The sequence below is a fragment of the Coenobita brevimanus genome, chromosome 23, assembly GCF_032717465.1.
Source record: "Coenobita brevimanus isolate Jiangsu-jjx chromosome 23, ASM3271746v2, whole genome shotgun sequence".
Lineage (NCBI taxonomy): Eukaryota > Metazoa > Arthropoda > Malacostraca > Decapoda > Coenobitidae > Coenobita > Coenobita brevimanus.
This window is the reverse complement of record NC_136976.1, coordinates 39,296,564-39,314,586: the sequence shown is the minus strand read 5'-3', so window position 1 is coordinate 39,314,586 and position 18,023 is coordinate 39,296,564. Positions and strand designations below refer to the sequence as shown.

At 42.0% G+C, this 18,023-nt stretch overlaps 1 protein-coding gene across 1 annotated transcript in view; it reads right to left on the bottom strand.

The window, feature by feature from the left end:
• The window catches only part of LOC145392951 (pyruvate dehydrogenase phosphatase regulatory subunit, mitochondrial-like), an 865,738-nt gene that overhangs the window by 507,455 nt on the left and 340,260 nt on the right, over window positions 1-18,023 (bottom strand). The window contains exon 11 of the mRNA XM_080267241.1: window positions 15,503-15,699. Coding sequence (XP_080123367.1) covers window positions 15,503-15,699 — 197 coding nt within the window. The remainder of the gene's footprint in view (window positions 1-15,502; window positions 15,700-18,023) is intronic.

Below are 18,023 nucleotides of genomic sequence, written 5' to 3'. Positions count from 1 at the left end.
ATGACCTACAGAACTGGGGATACTTTCATTTGCAAGAGGAAGAGTTGGTTAGTAATATGGTCTTTAATTTGTTTCCCTAAGTGCTACATTTTCCGAGATACCAAGGTTTGAAAACAAGCAATTTCTGGAAAATTGCCCATTGTGAGGTGTTGGCTGCATTAAAAATAGCCCGACATTTGGAAGTTAACCCTTTAACCGCGGGTATTGTTTTGGTCTGACTGTCCTCTCCCGCGGGGGTTTCAGCCAAATGTAAACAAACCTTTAAACCTTAATAACTCTGCACAGAATAAAGCTAGAGAAAAAAATAAGGTACCATTAGAAAGTACTAACCTTCAGCTTTCCATTGATGTAGGTTTTATGACTTTGTTGACTTTCACAGGACGGGCAGTGCTATTAGAAGTGAGGGGTGTAAAATCACTATTTTTCGCTCACACATCATTACCTTCGCTCATACACCATTACCAAATGCCAACCTCATTCTGATAATAATACTATAAACATATATGAACACTGCACATACGATAAACACCCACTCTGTGTTCACTGAGGCAGGTAAAAGGCACTGTAATTACCTGCACTTCACTGCCACATCAGCGGTGTTGTAATCACTATTTTTCGCTCACACACCATTACCAAATGCCAACCTCATTCTGATAATAATACTATAAACATATATGAACACTGCACATACGATAAACACCCACTCTGTGTTCACTGAGGCAGGTAAAAGGCACTGTAATTGCCTGCACTTCACTGCCACATCAGCGGTGTTGTAATCACTATTTTTCGCTCACACACCATTACCAAATGCCAATCACATTCTGATAATAATACTATAAACATATATGAACACTGCACATACGATAAACACCCACTCTGTGTTCACTGAGACAGGTAAAAGGCACTGTAATTGCCTGCACTTCACTGCCACATCAACATGTGTTGTCACTCACACAGCTGGACAGATACTGATGCGCGCTTGGTCAGGGGTGGGGTGGGGGGCCCAGGGGGTGGGAGGTGGGGCCCCAGGGGGGGATGAGGGAGGTGGGGGTCGGCTGGAGTGAAAGAACTTAATAGCTACTCTCCCTTGAAACAATTGGCGCACGGAAAAAACGCGGGGTATTCAAAATATTCACAAACATTCGAGAATGACACCCGCGGTTTGGTCCAGTTTTTGCAACGTCATTCTGGAATGACACCCGCGGTTAAAGGGTTAAACACTGATCATTTTCAAGAAACATCGAATGGCGGTTGATGTTCCTGTGATTTCTGAACTTGATGACCTTTTTATAGGAAGAGGGTGTGGGGATATCAAAACTAAAAGTGATCAGAGGATGATCATGAGGAGGCCAACTGAGTCAACCTCCACATCAGATATGGTACACACCTGCAACCAACAGAGGACAAGATCAAATCAAGGACATGTCCAGAGATGTGAGCTGGATCACTCACATGACTGAAAATATTGTTCTTGTTGATAAACTCGTGGAATTCTGAAGAAAATCGTTTTGGGTCATACCAATAACTGAAATCACCACAAACAAGAAGTACTCCACATTTAAGAGAAAATACTTCAAGAAACTGCACAAACTCCTCCATAAAACCTCGGTCTGTGCCCATATGACCAGGTCAATAAACAATTGTAACTTGAATGGTTTTCTGATGGAAATTTCTTAATCCATCCACTCATCCAACATCCAATCCTATGTTGCCCCACAGAGAAGAGTAGGAACCCTAGGAAAGTTGGTCCTGACATTTAAGATGAGAGTGACCAGTCTCAATCATCCCTGAGTGGCATTATGTGAGCAATAAACCCCAACCACCCCTTGGATACAAACCTACACGGGCTCAATCCGATTGGAGCACCTTAATTACCCACTAAACCACCGGGTGCCATAATCTGGTTATATAGTTACCACCCAGAGTAGTAAATGGTTTCCTAGTGTACAGGAAACCATTTGGCTTGTCACTCAGTGGAGTCACCCATAGGCAGAAGGAGGAGGAAAAAATGAACAAAAGAAAACACAAGAGGGAGTGTAAAGTCACCTGTGGGCAGAGGAAAGAGAAAAGAATCTATCTATCTATCTATCTATAGCCCGACGCCCTAATCCCGCAATGGGTGGCCGCAGACAAAACGCCTCCAAGTCGCTCTGTCACCCACCATTTGACTACCCTCCCCCCAACTCACCCCCCCCTCCCTCATATACCTCAACTCCATCCCTCCACCTCATCCTTGGTCTACCTCTCCCTCTCCCTCCCTCCACCTCACCTACATACACCCTCTTAGTCAGTCTTTCATTCTCCATTCTCTTCACATGTCCAAACCACCTCAGTGTATTTCGCCTAATCTTCTCAACCACATCCACATCCACCCCACAGTGTTCCTTCACTTCTTCATTCGTCAACCTGTCCCTCCACGTCACTCCCCATGCTCCTCTCAAGTAACTCATTTCCACTGCTCTCACTCTTGACTTGTTCCCCTCTTGCAAGGGTGAATGCCCCCACCTACCACAAGAAATTTATTAATACTTCCACAAATTCAAATGATGATGGGGTCAGGTCAGACTTCCATAAATTCAAATGATAATTGGATCTGGTCAGAGCCTATGAAAGAAACATCTGCGAGTGCTGCCGAGTAGATAAGTGCTACACCTCCTTCCGGATAGTCGGTGGGAGGCCTGGGAATACTTGTAATAGAATGTGTCTTAGCCAAAGCAAAACGAATAATATTAATATCAGACTCATACAACCAGGTTTCAGTCAAGCAAAAAATCTCAAGACCATGCGGATTTAGTGATTCACTAATACAGTCTACCTTATTACGGATGGAACGAATATTTAAAAGACCCATTGTTGACTGATTCAAAAGGGATGTAGTCAGTTTTTGAATAATCAAAGTTGGTGTTTTCAATCAATCTATGAGAAATTATAACCTGACAGTCTCTACTAGATGCAAAATGGGCAACTGACTGTGGATTAGTATTACCTTCTTGATGTCTTAAGGTAGAGCAGTTAATACATTTGGGGGAATTTCTGTTACTGCAATCCTTAGATTTATGGGCTCAAGCACGAAAAGCACACTTAGGTTCATCATTTTTCTAGAACACCTATCAGATGTATGACCAAAACCCCGACAGCGATAACACTGTGTAACCCATAATCTATCAAATGCATGGCATCTTGTAAGATCCACACAGATATACCGTAGTTGCCCTGTTATACGATGGAGGATCTCACATCGTGCAACGTCTTCAAGACAGTGGTATTAGTGTCATTCTTAGTTCCTGTGATGAGAAGGTTTAGGGTACAAACTCCATCCAAAAGCATCTTAATTTTATAGTTTTTGCTCAGAATGTTTGGGATAATGTCTGAGTTGCCCAAGGAAGAGGAAAGGCCCGCCATGGTCATTCTTGGCAGCATTTTCTTTGGCTCCAATACTCAAAAAGTGCCATCGGAGCCAAACTGATTATTCAGTATCTCAACTGCTTCTCCTTTGGCCTTGGGATGGAAACTTCATTACTAGCCCACTAACCTTGGTCTTAAGGCAGCTATCAAACCAATACCAAGTCAAATACACCTCTGATGTCCTCTGGTTCCATTTGACTCATCAGAGTGTCAGCATCACTTTTTGGTTTAACAGTCAGTGCCTGCTGACTACAGATGGCTTTTTTCTGGCCATGAGCACTGACCTCAACCACCCCCCTGGGCAGAACCTTCCCATCTCCCACAAGAGATCCCCGAACAGCATCCACAAATGACTTGGCCTGGCCCTGGGCAACTCCCATGGGAGATGAGACCTTGGTCTCCAGTGCCTCTAGTCTGCTTGAAACATCCTTGATAGCCTGAATAATAGGCCCAACTATCTCATCATCCTGCTCCTACTTTGTGACTGTTTCCCCCACCAGCCAAGACCTCATCTGCAGGCACAACACATTGGCAACACAGTCAGTGAAAGCCCAGCTGGTGGCTCTTCTTCATAAATGGATAGTCGTTTGCATCCATACTTTCACATGCTAAGTGAACCCACTCACTGCAGTAGGTGCACTTTTGCCACAGACTTACTGCAGCGAGGGCACTGGTACTGTTTGTTCATGATGAAGGCAAAACCAGAAAAGAACAAGCCAACACAAACACAACAACAACAGCAAAATGTATAGACAGGCATACCTCGATATACAATACCCGTAGATGCGATACCCCACCTTAATGATGAGGGTAGAAATAACACCATACCTCACCTAACGATGGCCAAACCCCGGTTTAACAATGGGTTTTGATTTCTTTTACTGATTTTGATAATATTTTACACTAAAATTGTGTTTAGGTTAATTTATAAACTGTTTTTAGACTTAGATCAATGTGTTTTAGCCATAAGTGGGGTAAACATTGTCATTTTGGGGTACCGTTTACTAAGCTTGATTTGTTCCAGACTTATATTTGATGATTTTCAGATTTTATTTGTTGACTTTATTTAGTGAGTTATTTACAGGTGTTAGGCTCAGGTCAGCTTCTTTTACAGCTTTTAGTCTATTTAGATTGGCTTCAAACTTGTTTTTGGGCTCATTTGGGTGGGTTTTGGAATTGGTTGGGGAAACCCAAGGCTGAAAAAGGTATCCCATTACTTTACATGTTAAATCTACTCCAATATAAGATACCCCACCTAACAATGGGTTTTTACCTACCCAATTGCATTATTAAACCAGGGTATACAGTACCTATAAATATTACCCAGGAGAAGCCAAGGTTGCATCATCTCCATTTATGTCACCCTAATTTAGGAAAAGAAAAAAAGAAAGCTGGAAAATGCATATAAGGTACAGAAAAAAAAAAACAAAAAAAAAACAGGGTGTCTGCGAGGTCACCACGAGCAGGTGGGATACGACTTGACTACTCTTCTAGGAAAGGTAACTCAACCAAGGTACCGCAAATGCGCTAAGATTGGTATTTTATAACTTTTCCCAACTAGAGCCTTATAGCGGCAGCAAATACATCACTTAGGAAAGACCTCGTTGGTTACGATACCGCCAATGTGCAAAGCACAGTGCGATAAAGAGACAGAGGTTGAAGGAAGCTAGTAAGAGGAGGAAAGTTAATGAGACAGAAAGTGTTTCATTCCACCTTGTTGAGAAGAGTTGTATGTGGGGAGACTCCTCACACACGAGAGTTGTATTCTACACAGGCAAATAAAACTCATGTATAAAGTCAACAACTGTGCAGGGGTAAAAAAGGCATGGAGTTGGCTTAGCACACTTAATCTCTTGGAAGCAGATTTTATATGAGAGGTAATATGATCTTTCCATGATAAATCCTGAGAGAATGAAACCCCAAGTATATTTAAAGATGATGCAGGACTGAGTATGATATTGTTAAAAATAAGAGGATACTCATGTGGAAGATTTTGTTGGGCTGAAAGAGGTAAGTGGGGGCACTCACCATTCACTCACTTGATGTAATGCTGCTCTTGGGTGACTGCCCTTTCCTCTCTTCCTTCCTTCTTTCCTTCCTTCCCCCTCTGTCATTGTTTCCTTTATTCTTTCCTCTTCCTCCTGCCTACAGGTGACTTTACACTCTCTTCTGTCTTTCTTTCCTTCACTCTTTCCTCCTCCTTCTGCCTGTGGGTGGCTGTACACTGAGTGACAAGCCAAATGGTTTCCTGTACACCAGGAAACTATTTACTACACTGGGTGGTAACCTATCTATCTATCTATCTATCTATAGCCCGACGCCCTAATCCCGCAAAGGGTGGCCGCAGACAAATCGCCTCCAAGTCACTCTGTCACCCACCATTTGACTCCCCTCCCCCCAACTCACCCCCCCCTCCCTCATATACCTCTCAACTCCATCCCTCCACCTCATCCTCGGTCTACCCCTCCCTCTCCCTCCCTCCACCTCACCTACATACACCCTCTTAGTCAGTCTTTCATTCTCCATTCTCTCCACATGTCCAAACCACCTCAGTGTATTTCTCCTAATCTTTTCAACCACATCCACATCTACCCCACAACGTTCCTTCACTTCTTCATTTGTCAACCTGTCCCTCCACGTCACTCCACATGCTCCTCTCAAGTAACTCATTTCCACTGCTCTCACTCTTGACTTGTTCCCCTCTTGCAAGGTCCACGCCTCGCTTCCATACGTCAGGGTAGGGATCACAATACCATCATGCAGTGACTTCTTAACTTCCATACTCACCTCCCTATTTCTCATCACTGCTTGTGTACCAACAACCTTTCTTCCCTGCTGTACCCTTTCATGTACTTCATCCCCCAAAGTTCCATCCTTACTCATCACACTACCCAAGTACCACATGACCAAATTATGGTGCCTGGTGACTTAGTGGGTAATTAAGGCACTCCAATCAGATTGAGCCTGTGAAGGTTTATATCCAACGGTGGTTGGGGTGTATTGCTCATGTAAGGCCACTCAATGATGAGTGGGGCTGGTCACTCTCATCTTAAATGCCAGGACCTGCCTAGCCCCGGGCTCCTAAGCTCCTCGTGGGGAAACGTAGGATTGGACACTGATGATGATGATGATGATGAAAGATGAAAGAAATGAATTTTTGATGTGTTAAAAACATAAAGATTACTTTTAACCCAATCAGAGATATTGCCCCAATCAGAGATATAAACTAAGTCAAACATTAGATGTGCCATAGCCTCATCCCTTGCTTGCTGAAGTAGCTGCTGAGACGGGCGGTGCGGGAAGTGAATGGAAAGGTGTAAGGTGGAGTTGTCAGCGTATGAGTGGATAGGGTTAGATGTACAACTTAGAAGGTCATTGATGAACAGAAGAAACAGAGTTGGTGATAGGAGAGAGCCCTGAGGAACATCACTATTGACAGCTCTAGGAGAAGAACAATGGCCATCTACAACTGCAGCAATAGCATGACTAGAAAGGAAGCTAGAGATGATGGCACAGATAGAAGGATTGAAACTGTAAGAGGGTAAAGATTTATGCCAGTCTCAACTGAAGGCCTCTGAGATGTCAAGTGCCATGGCAGGGCTTTCACCAGTCTAGAATGGAGGATGACCAGGAGTCTGAAAGGCAGATGAGAAGATCGCCAGTGGAATGTCCCTAAGGGATCCCAAACTGATGATCTGAAAAAAGGTTGTGATAGGAAAGGTGTTTTTAAATATTTTTGTTAAGAACAGACTCAAAAACTTTTGAAATACAGGCTGTTAAAGCAAATGGGCAATAGTTTGAAGGCAGGGAATGGTCACCCTTCTTTGTGACAGGCTGAACAAGAGCAAACTTCCTGCAGGAAGGAAAGGTACAAGCTGAGAGATAAAGATGAAGGAGTTTACCTAGGCAAGATGTAAGGACAGAAGCAAAGTACTTGAGAACAACAGGAGGGACTCCATCAGGCCCACATGCCTGGTTAGTACTGAGGCCTGTGATGGCTTAGAATTCATCAATTGAAGACAGTTTAATGTCAGCCATGAGGAAGTCAGAGGGAGGAAGTGATGGACGAACAGCACCGGAATCATCTGACGTGGAATTGGAGGAGAAAGTCTGAGTGAAGAGTTCTGCTTTATCAGTAGAAGAAATAGCTACAGAGCCATCAGAGTGGAGAAGAAGGAGAGGAAGGAAGGATGATGAGGTAAAGTTGTTAGAAAGGTTATCAGCAAGGTGCCACATGGAGCGGGAAGAATCTGAGTTGGAGAGTTCAGAGCATTTTTTACGAATGAAATTATTTTTAGCAGAGCGAAGAACAGACTTAGCATGATTCCGTGCAAAAACATAAAAGAGATGAGATTCAGGGGTGGGTTGGCTCTGGTACCTTTTGTATGGCCTCTCCTTGTTGTGGACAGCATTAGAACAAGAATGATTAAACCAAGCTTTTCTGTGTTTGTTACAAAATACAGGTATGAGAAAGTAATGTAAGCCTCCATACCTGAGAGAATAACCTCCGTAATGCACACGGCACACTCAGATGGCTCTCAGCCATGGAAGCAATAATCATTCCAGGGAAAATCAATAAAGTACTGCCTGAAGGCCTCCCAATCAGCAGCTCCAAAATGTGATAGCCACCGCTTCTTGGGAGGGTCCACAGGCCTTACTGGTGCAATAGGACAGGTTAAAGTGATAAGATTGTGATTGGAGGAGCCCAATGGATAGAAACTATTAACAACGTAAGCAGAAGGATTAGCTGTAAGGAAAAGGTCAAGTATGTTGGAACTCTCTCCAAGATGGTCAGGGATACAGATAGGGCGCTGTACAAGCTGCTCTAGGTCATTAAGGATAGAAAAGATGTATGCTTGTTCACCAGGTGGATCAGTGAAAGGAGAAGAGGGCCAAAGCTGGTGGCAAACATTGGAGATATCAGAGAATGGAGAAACTGATAGGATGTGTTCCATCTAAGAAGTAAGGTAGTCAAAGAATTTTTCATAGTCAGCAGAATTAGGGGTTTAAGGAAGCAGCACAAATATATTTAGTCTGAGAATGAAAGGATCGCCGAGGCTAGAAAGTAAAGAATTCTGAAGATCCAAGTTCAGGAACACGAGAGCAAGATGTGTCATTGCGTACATATACACAACAGCCATCTTTGGATTTGAAATGAGTATATAGAAAGTAGGAGGATACAGAGAAGGTTTGCTACAGTTGCCTCGGACACCTGAGTCTCAATGTGGAAGAGAAGGTGAACTTTAGAGAGGGAGGGGTGGTGTTCAACAGAGAGGATGTTTGAGGAAAGGCCACAAATGATGCAGAAATGAAGATGGAGCAAGTCAGACACTGGTTCCAGGCATCACTATTGGTTTTCACTAGGAGAGGGGCGGATGGTGGGGGCTTTGATGGTCCCACCCCCTTCTGGGGACAACAAGGCTTGGTAGTGGGCTGCCATTTTTTTTTGTAAAATTTTGAGTAGCAGGTGAATTGTGTAATGGGCATGTAACTTGGCACTGTCAGTAAGAGGAGCTTGTACTGGACAGCATGCTGGCCTACTCTCTATGTTACTGAAACCGTGAAAAAGCTCAGCAAAGGGGGATGGTCAGGAGCTAATCCAGATGGCTGGTGAAACAGGAGTTCCAGCTCTCCATTTTCAGCTTTCCATCCACCTTGGGAGTACCACCCTGTTTGTCTGGTGCTACACTCTACCCCAGCCGTGAAGAGTATGTATAAGGGCACAAGGGCTGCAGTGCATAGGGACAGTGAACTGAGTGAATTTTTCCATCTGAATGTTGGACTGAAACAGGGATGTGTCATGTCTCCATGATTGTTCAATTTGTATATGGATAGAGTTATAAAAGATATACAAGGTAGAGAAGAGGATGTCGGAGTGGCTCTAATGAGAAAGGGTAGCATTTGGAAACTTCCTGTACTGTTGTTTGTAGATGATACTGTCTTGTTACGCGAAGATGAAGCAGAACTTCAGGGCATGGTGAACGAATTTGGGAGAGTAAGAAACGAAATCACAAGGTAAGTGCAGAGAAGAGTAACACTGTGGTCTTTGAGAGAAATGAAGTCACTGAATGCACAGTTGGGCTGGATGGCGAGGAAATGGAAAATTTATTGCATTTAAGTACTTGCGTAGTGTGATGTGTAGGGATGAAAGTCTGGAGGATGAGCTTGAAAGGGTTCAGCTGGGAAGAAAGGTTGCTGGTTTATTTAAAGCTGTGATAAGAAATGGGGATGTGAATCTGGAAGTAAAAATGTTGCTGCATGACAGTATTGTGATCCCCACCCTTTGGTATGGAAGTGAAGCTTGGACCATGTTGGAAGGACACAAGTCAAGAAGGAAGGCAGTGGAAACAAGTTATTTGAGAGGAGCTTGGAGAGACAGACTGACAAATTAGGAAGTGAAGGTGTATTATGGTGTACTGTAGATGTGGATAAGACAGAAAGCTTTAGGAAAAATACAATGAGGTTGGTTTGGCCATGTGGTGAGGATGAAGAGTAAGAAACTAGCGAGGAGAATGTATGTGAGCCAGGTGGACGGAGAGAATGGAAGGGGGAGGTAAAGGATGAGATGTAGGAATGGAGTAGAACAGTATGTGTGAGGGGGGTGTAAGCTGGGGGAAGGGCAGGGGACAGGGCGAAATGCAGGTGATTTGAGTGTGGCCACCCCTTACGGGATTAAAGCATCTGGCTATGGACAGATAGATAAAATATTAAGAACATCATTAAACATCATGAATCCAACAACTTAATTAGAGACAGATGGTATGGATTTTGCCACAAAATATCCACTGATATACATTACCCAATCTCTTTACTCATACCAACCATCAGTCAATTGCTCAACGTGGAGAAATCCATGCAATAGCCCTTGATATTTCTAAGGATTCTGACAGTGTGGCACCTCTCCCTGTTATCCCAACTCCCTTGCTACTGCCTATCATTGTATGTCCCACTAATTTCTTCATACCTCAGCAAGAGAAAGAAAAGGGCAAAAGTAGATGATACATACTCCAGTTTCCATTCAATTAATGTCAGTGTGCCACAAGGATCAATCTTGGTCCCCACCCTATTCTTCATTCATATTAATGATCTCTTGTCTGCAACCCACAATCCCATTCACTCATGCAGATGACTTAACACTTTAAAGGTCCTTCACACTTAAGCACCCAGTCACAAAGTCTGATATCTCTAACTCCCAACTCAGACCAGCAATCTCCACAAATCAAGACTTATCTAAGATCAATGAAAGAGAGAAAATAATATTGTCCCACTTAATGTTATGAAAACCAAACATATCCAATTTACCAATAAACAGATATTGCCTAATTTCTATATTACATTCAATGCAACCAACATTCATACCTCTAATAGGATACTGAAATTCTCAGTGTCTAAATACTACCAGCTGGACCTCTCATATTAGATCACTTGCTAACACTACCTCAAAGAAACTTGGATTATTGTAAAGAGTCTGTAACTTTTACACTGACATACAATTAGCTACAATTTACAACAGGTGGCTATAATTTACAAAAGTCAAGTGCAATCTCAGCTCGAATAATGCTCATCCATGTGGAGTGGATGTGAAGACGTTGCATTAAAACATCTAGAAAAAATTCTGAATAAAGCTATAAGAATAATTACTCATTCATCATCATCTAATTCAGTGTTGCCCCGTGAGAAGCATAGGAGCCCGGGGCTTGGCAAGGTGGTCCTGACATTTAACCCACCCCGTGTCAGTGATGTATGTATATGTCGGGCCCTGCATGTGAACAAAATGCCAGCGATGTATATAAACATCATCGATTTGAAAAAACTTGCCAAAATTAAAAAATTCAATACTGGTGCGAGATATTTGCTAGGGATACTCCTGTGTCTGTTTAGGCTAATACCCACACTATGAGTCATCACTGCCTTCCTCCTCCCATGCAGGGCCTGGCCAACTCAGTCCCACTTTATGAGTGACTGAGTGAGCACCACTGTGCATCACAGTATTCCCCAACACGAGATTGACAGGCTTCTGAATATCCCCTATGATGGAGAAAGTGATTCTCCCATTGATGATGTTACTGATCGTGACTACGTCCAACCTGAGTCGGAATCAAGCAGCGAGGACAAGATTCCATCCCCAAGAAAAGCGAAGTATATGGCTGTCTGCATGGCTGTATCTCACCCTGCACCACCACCACCACCACCACCACTTCCCACCTTACCACGCTGCTCTCGCTCTATGGATGATTCCTCTAGTGGCGAGGATTAAGAGGGTGACCCCTCAGGTGAACATCAGCTGCCTTTGTGAGTAGGATCACCCAGGAAAACCCAGAGGAATGGGGAAGAACTGTATAGTAAAAAATACAAGGTAGGCAGTGCTTTGTTCCATTCACGTGGTGTGAGACGATATCCGACATCTCAAGCCCCACACCGTGCTGCCTCTCCCCAGCCCAGCACCTCCACCGCACCTAAACCTTCCCCTGCTCTCTCCCCACACTTCCTCCCCACAGCCTCAAATGGTGGGGAAAGGAACATAAGATAAGGTAAAAGGGAAGGGAAAAAGCAGGGGGAAGAAATGTGTAAGTCATGGGGAAAGCGAGGAGGCAAGCTCTATTCCCCAACCTCCTCGCTAAACTCCTACCAAATTTCCCCCCCATCCTGACGTCAGCAACGGAGGTGGCCCCTTTGGTGATGAGAGTGAAACCAAAGGAAGGGATGAAGTCATGTGGGAGTGGGAAGATGGAAGCAATTTCATTCCCATCATTCATCCCTTCGCAGGGGGTGATACGGCAGGTTGTACTGTGCCAGAGCTGACCCCCACCTCAGGAAGAATCAATTTCTTCAAGAATTTTTTTATGGGGGATCTAATAATGAGAATTGTACTCCTCTCTAATACCTGTGCCACCTTCTACAAATGTGTTGAGTGTGACATGGCATTGTGCCTAATCCCATGCTTTGAGGAACATCACACCCTCCTCCACTTCTAAGTGTTAGAAACCTAGGTTTTGTGTGAAAAAAGATGCCTATGAGTGTTACTAAAATGTGTGTAAAAATTAACGTAAATTATTTCATAGGTAACTGTAATGTATATATAAATCAGCATAAGTGATTTCATAATAATTAGAATGATAATTCTAATGAAGAAAGTCAAAATGGGAAAAGTCCCAGGAACTGATGGAGTGTGTGGTGAAATGCTGAAGCATGAGGGAGAGATAGTAGTAGAATGGAAATAGAAGATGTGTAGATTGGCCAGGGAGGAAGGTAGAGTCCCAGAGGATTGGAAGTCTGGTATAATTATTCCCCTGTACAAAGGAAACAGGGAAAAAGAAGTGTGTGGTAATCATAGGGGCATCTATCTTCTTAGTGTAACAGGAAAAGTATATGGTAGGATACTTATTGATGGAATATGGGAAATAACAGAGGAATTAGTTGGAGAAGAACAGGGACATTTTAGGGAGGGAAGAGGTTGTGTAGATCAGATATTCATTCTTAGGTCTTTAGTGGAAAAGTTTTTAGAGAAGGGAATGAAGTTGCATGTGGACTTCATGGATTTGGAGAAAGCATATGACTGGGTGAATAGACAAGGAATGTGGAAAGTATTAAGAATATATGGAGTAAATGGGAAGTTGTTGAATGCCTTGAGGAGAATGTATGAGGGGGCTATGGCTGCAGTGCGAGTGGATAGTGAACTGAGTGAATTTTCTTTCTGCATGTTGCACTGAAACAGGGATGTGTCATGTCCCTATGACTGTTCAATCTGTATATGGATGAGGTTATAAAAGAGGTATCGGTACCGGTATATACAGAGTATATATATATACAAGGTAAGGCTGTGAATGTTGGAACAACCCTAATAACAGAGGGCAATGTTTGGAAACTCCCTATACTGTTGTTTGCAGATGATACTGTGTTGTTACGTGAAGACGAAGTGGAACTGCAAGGCTTGATGAATGAGTCTGGGAGTCTGTGGAAGAAATGGAATCTAAAGGTGAATGTAGGGTGGACTAAAGTTAAGGTCTTTGAAAGAAGTGAAGTCACTGAATGTACATTGAGGCTGGACGAGCAGGAAATGGAAATGTGACTGTGTTTAAGTGCTTGGGTAGCATGATGAGTAAGGATGGAAGTTTAGAGGGTGAAGTGCTTGAAAGTGTACAACAGGGGAGAAAGGTTGCTGGTTCTTTGGATGCAGTGATAAGGAACAAGAAATAGAAAAAAAAGTCGCTGCATGACAGTACTGTGATACCAACTTTAATGCATGGAAGTTAAGCTTAGACCTTGTTGGAAGGACACAAGTCAAGAGTGAGAGAAGTGGAAATGAGTTATCTGAGAGGAGCATGTGGAGTTACAGGAAGACAGACTGACAAATGAGAAAGTGATGAAGTGCTGTGGTGTGGATGTGGATGTGACAGATGGCATTAGGAGAAATAAACTGAAGTGGTTTGGCCATGTGGAGAGGATGGAGAACGAGAAACTAACAAGGATATTGTATTCGAGTAAGGAGGAGAGGGGAGAGGGAGGGCGAGGCTGAGGATGAGATGGAAGGATGGAGTGGAGAGGTATAAGAGAGAGGGGGTTGTGAGCTGGCAGCAAGGCAGTGGAGTGGCATTGGACAGGGCGATGTGGAGGTAATCTGTTTGTGGCCACTTCTTATGGGATCAAGGAGTCTGGCAATAGATAGATGGCAGTGCAGTGTAAATGCTTCATACATCACTTGTGTAATGTGTCTTATGCATTCGAGAAATAGACACACATAGGGAGTACAATATGCAAGAATAATTTGGTCTGCAAAAAAAAAGATGCAAATGTAAAATATATACGTGTGGGCAAACACTCATGTGAAAACTAGAAAATCTAACCACACGAACATTATCAGAAAAATGCCACTCACTCACTTGAATGTCATATTGCGCCCCAGCACACGATTATACTTGGGGACAGTTCCCACATCATCTATATAGCTTATGAGTGTCCCTGGGTCATTTGGGATACTTACCCATGAAGAAAATGAAGATCTCCTACCTCAACTCACTGGGAGTCGATGGCGGACAATGAAGTCTATAGCTGTTATTCCCAACACTTCAGCCACCCACTGAGAAAGAATTGACCCCAGAATCAACCTTCAGGCTTCTGTGAATACTTTTATTGTGTTTCTCCATGGTTTCTCATCACTCCTAACCTATCTAGCAAAAAAAAAAAAAAAAATTGGTCAGCACTGGGGTACCATGAAGATCCCAAGTCAGCTAGCACACAGCGGATTAAGATGAGAGTGACCAGCCTCACTCATTCCTGAGTGGCATTATGTGGGTAATAAACCCCAACCACTTCTTGGACATAAACCTGCACCGGCTCAATCCGACTGGAGCGCCTTAATTACCCACTTAACCACCAGGTGCCATAATTTGGTTATATGGTTACCACCAAGCACAGTAAAAGGTTTCCTGGTGTTCAGGGAACCATTTGGCTTGTCACTCAGTGTACAGTCGTGTTCAGGGAACCATTTGGCTTGTCACTCAGTGTACAGTCACCCACAGACAGAAGGAAGAAAAAAGAATGAAGGAAAGACAGAAGAGGAAGGAAGGAAAGAAGGAAGGAAGAGAGGAACGGACAGGCAACCAAGGGCAACACTACATCCTGTGAGTAGATGGTGAGTGTCATCCAACAATTTCATATGAACTACCTCCCCTCTAAGTAAGATGAAATATTGCCTCCACTGCAGTATTTTACAGATATTTTTATAGCTAGAGCTCAGACGAAGTTGCATCCATCATGCCATCTCTTCACACTTCCCACCTTACTTTACAAGCATCTGGTAGTGTTCGTGACTAGACTGTCACACTACCATATTGCAGAACTTCTGCCCATTAGATTTCCTTCACTCCCTGAACTGCTTCTTTTGAGAACTTGCTTCCCCAGATTAGTTTCCCCCCAAACTTTTACAGCAATTCAAATCCAGCTGTTAAAGATTTTTTTATGTATTGAGGACACCTGTCATCTGGTGTATGAATTTCTTTTTCCCTCCTCTGTTAATCTTGTTATTAAAAAAAAAAAAAAAAAAAAAAAAAAAAAAAAAAACTCAGTGCATGTAATTTTTACAACTTTAGGAACTCACCTGCCAACAACTTCCTGAGTTCTCTCTTGTAAGTAACGACGGTTATTGTGAAGGTCGATAAAACGTCGTACATCAAAAGGCAGCATTTCCTTGGCCAATGAACCATACATGATCCACTCTGCTATGGCTTGGCCAGCTCCTCCAGCACCCTGCAGACTGTTTCCATTCATTCCAACTGCCACAAAGTAGTTATCAATCTGTGGAGAAAAATATCCTCAGCAAAATGTTATAAGAGTGAAGAAAAGGATTATAGTTGTGAAAATTTTGTTCGGCAGGCTAACAATTTCATTTATATTGGTGCATGCTCAACAGGCTGGCTTGGATGATGAAGAAAAAGACTTATTCTGCAATGGCTTAACCCTCTGAGATTCTGATGACGATTTTGAGGGTCATTTCAACTCCAACCTCGGAGATTCCGATGACGTTTTTAATCATCATTTTAAGATACTTTTTTTAAATATTCACCATAAATTGCATTTATGCGTCATAACAATGAGACTCAGGCATGATGTCGTGGGATGGTTGATTTGTGCATAGCAGGCAGTGCATGTATGGTATGACTCATGGCTTTGTCTCTGGGCAGGGAACAAAGGCAGTTGTACTGTAGCTGTCGTGACAGTCGGAGGTTGTGTAACTGCCTCGCACTTTTCCTCGCACATATATGTATCATTTTGACTTTTAATTTTCTTTGCTTTCCTTTTTTGAACATGCTACTAAAAACTACAACTATTCAGCTCCAAAATAACACCACATCAAACATTCTATAGTGAAACGTGTACATACACAGAGAAATCAAAGAAAAAGAATATGCGGATAAGAATCATAATAAAATTTTGCATCGTTTTCTTTTCGCTTTACCGTGCAATAAAATGCATAAATAACCACAATCTATATAGCACCGTAAAGGTAATTTATTGTGGTTTCACAAGGTTTAAACCAGATTTATAAATCTTTATTAGAATTTTATTGCTGAATATTTTTCTATGGCAAGGTATAAAACTTTTGGTTTTCACCTAACTTCACCTTATCATTCTGACTTTTTATTTTCTTTGTTTTCCTTTTTGAATATACTATGATAAACTACAACTAAACAACTTTAAAGTAACACCACAACCAGCATTCAATCATAAAAGATGTATTTACACTGACCGTTCAAAGAAAAAGATTGCAAAGAGAATATGTGGCCGAGAATCTAAAAAAAAAAAAAAATTAGATCTTTTTCCTTTTGCTTTACTGCACAATAAAATGCATAAATAACCATAATCCATACAGTACTGTAAAGGCAATTTATTGTGGCTTCGCATGCTTTAAACCAGATATATAGATATCTTTATTATAGTTTTATTGGTGAATATTTTTCTACAGCAAGGCATAAAATTTTTGATTTTCAACTAACCACTACATCCTTTTGGCTTTTTTCTTTGTTTCCCTTTTTTGAACATACTGTACTATGATAAACTACAACTGTTCTGCTTTAAAATAACACCACAACCAGGATTCAATCGTAAAAGATATATTTACACTGACTGATCAAAGAAAAAGATTGTAAAGTGACTATGCAGCCGAGAATCTTAAAAAAAATTGAATCTTTTTCCTTTCGTTTTACCACGCAAGAAAATGCATAAATGACCATAATCTATATAGCACTGTAAGGGTAATTTATTGTACTTTTGCATGGTTTAAATCAGATTAATATATCTTTAACCCCTACACCGCGGGCATGTTTACCAATTTTTTGCGTGTGTCGCGGGTTATTCTGGCTCCGACAGACTCAAAAAATATTTGCCAAAAATCAGTTATTAGTCCTAGAATATTAAAATTATATACCCTTATGGCACATACCTTCAGCTTTCTCCTGGAATGTTTGTTGAGCCTTTGTCGGTTACCGTAGGACTTGTGGAGACCTCTGAAGTTGGGTAACAAAGTCTCCACTTTACACTTCCCGACAACCCATAATATGATTACCACAGCCAGATATTAACACTATAAACACTACTCTATGATTTTCGAGTAGTTTGGGATCCATGCTCCCCCCAAAAAAACCACTGTGAAAGCAATGAAAATTACGAGCGCGTCTGACCGTCACACTTGCGCTAGTTCGCTCTTGGTACTCTGTCATTTATTATTCATAAAACCCCTCACACTTTATATTTCTATTACTATAGAACACTTATATATATCTACAGTCTTTATCCATAAAATTCCTTCAGTAGTATTAGTTTATTGTCAATGTAGGGATTCAATTTCATTCAGTAAAATACGTAGCATTCACTTTCTCGTCCCGTATACTAGCATTGAGAGTGAATGTCACTTTCATTTTCACTCTCATAACTCATAGTATTCAGACATGCTAGAGTGAAACTTTCACTTTCATTACTCCTAGGGTATATACTCGTATTTTTATAATACTACTCATTTACATTTCTATTTACGTTCTCTATTTTATTTACGTTATTTACATTTCTATTTTATTTACACTGTGTTATGCACTGTCACTTGAAGTAACTTATAAAACTATTTT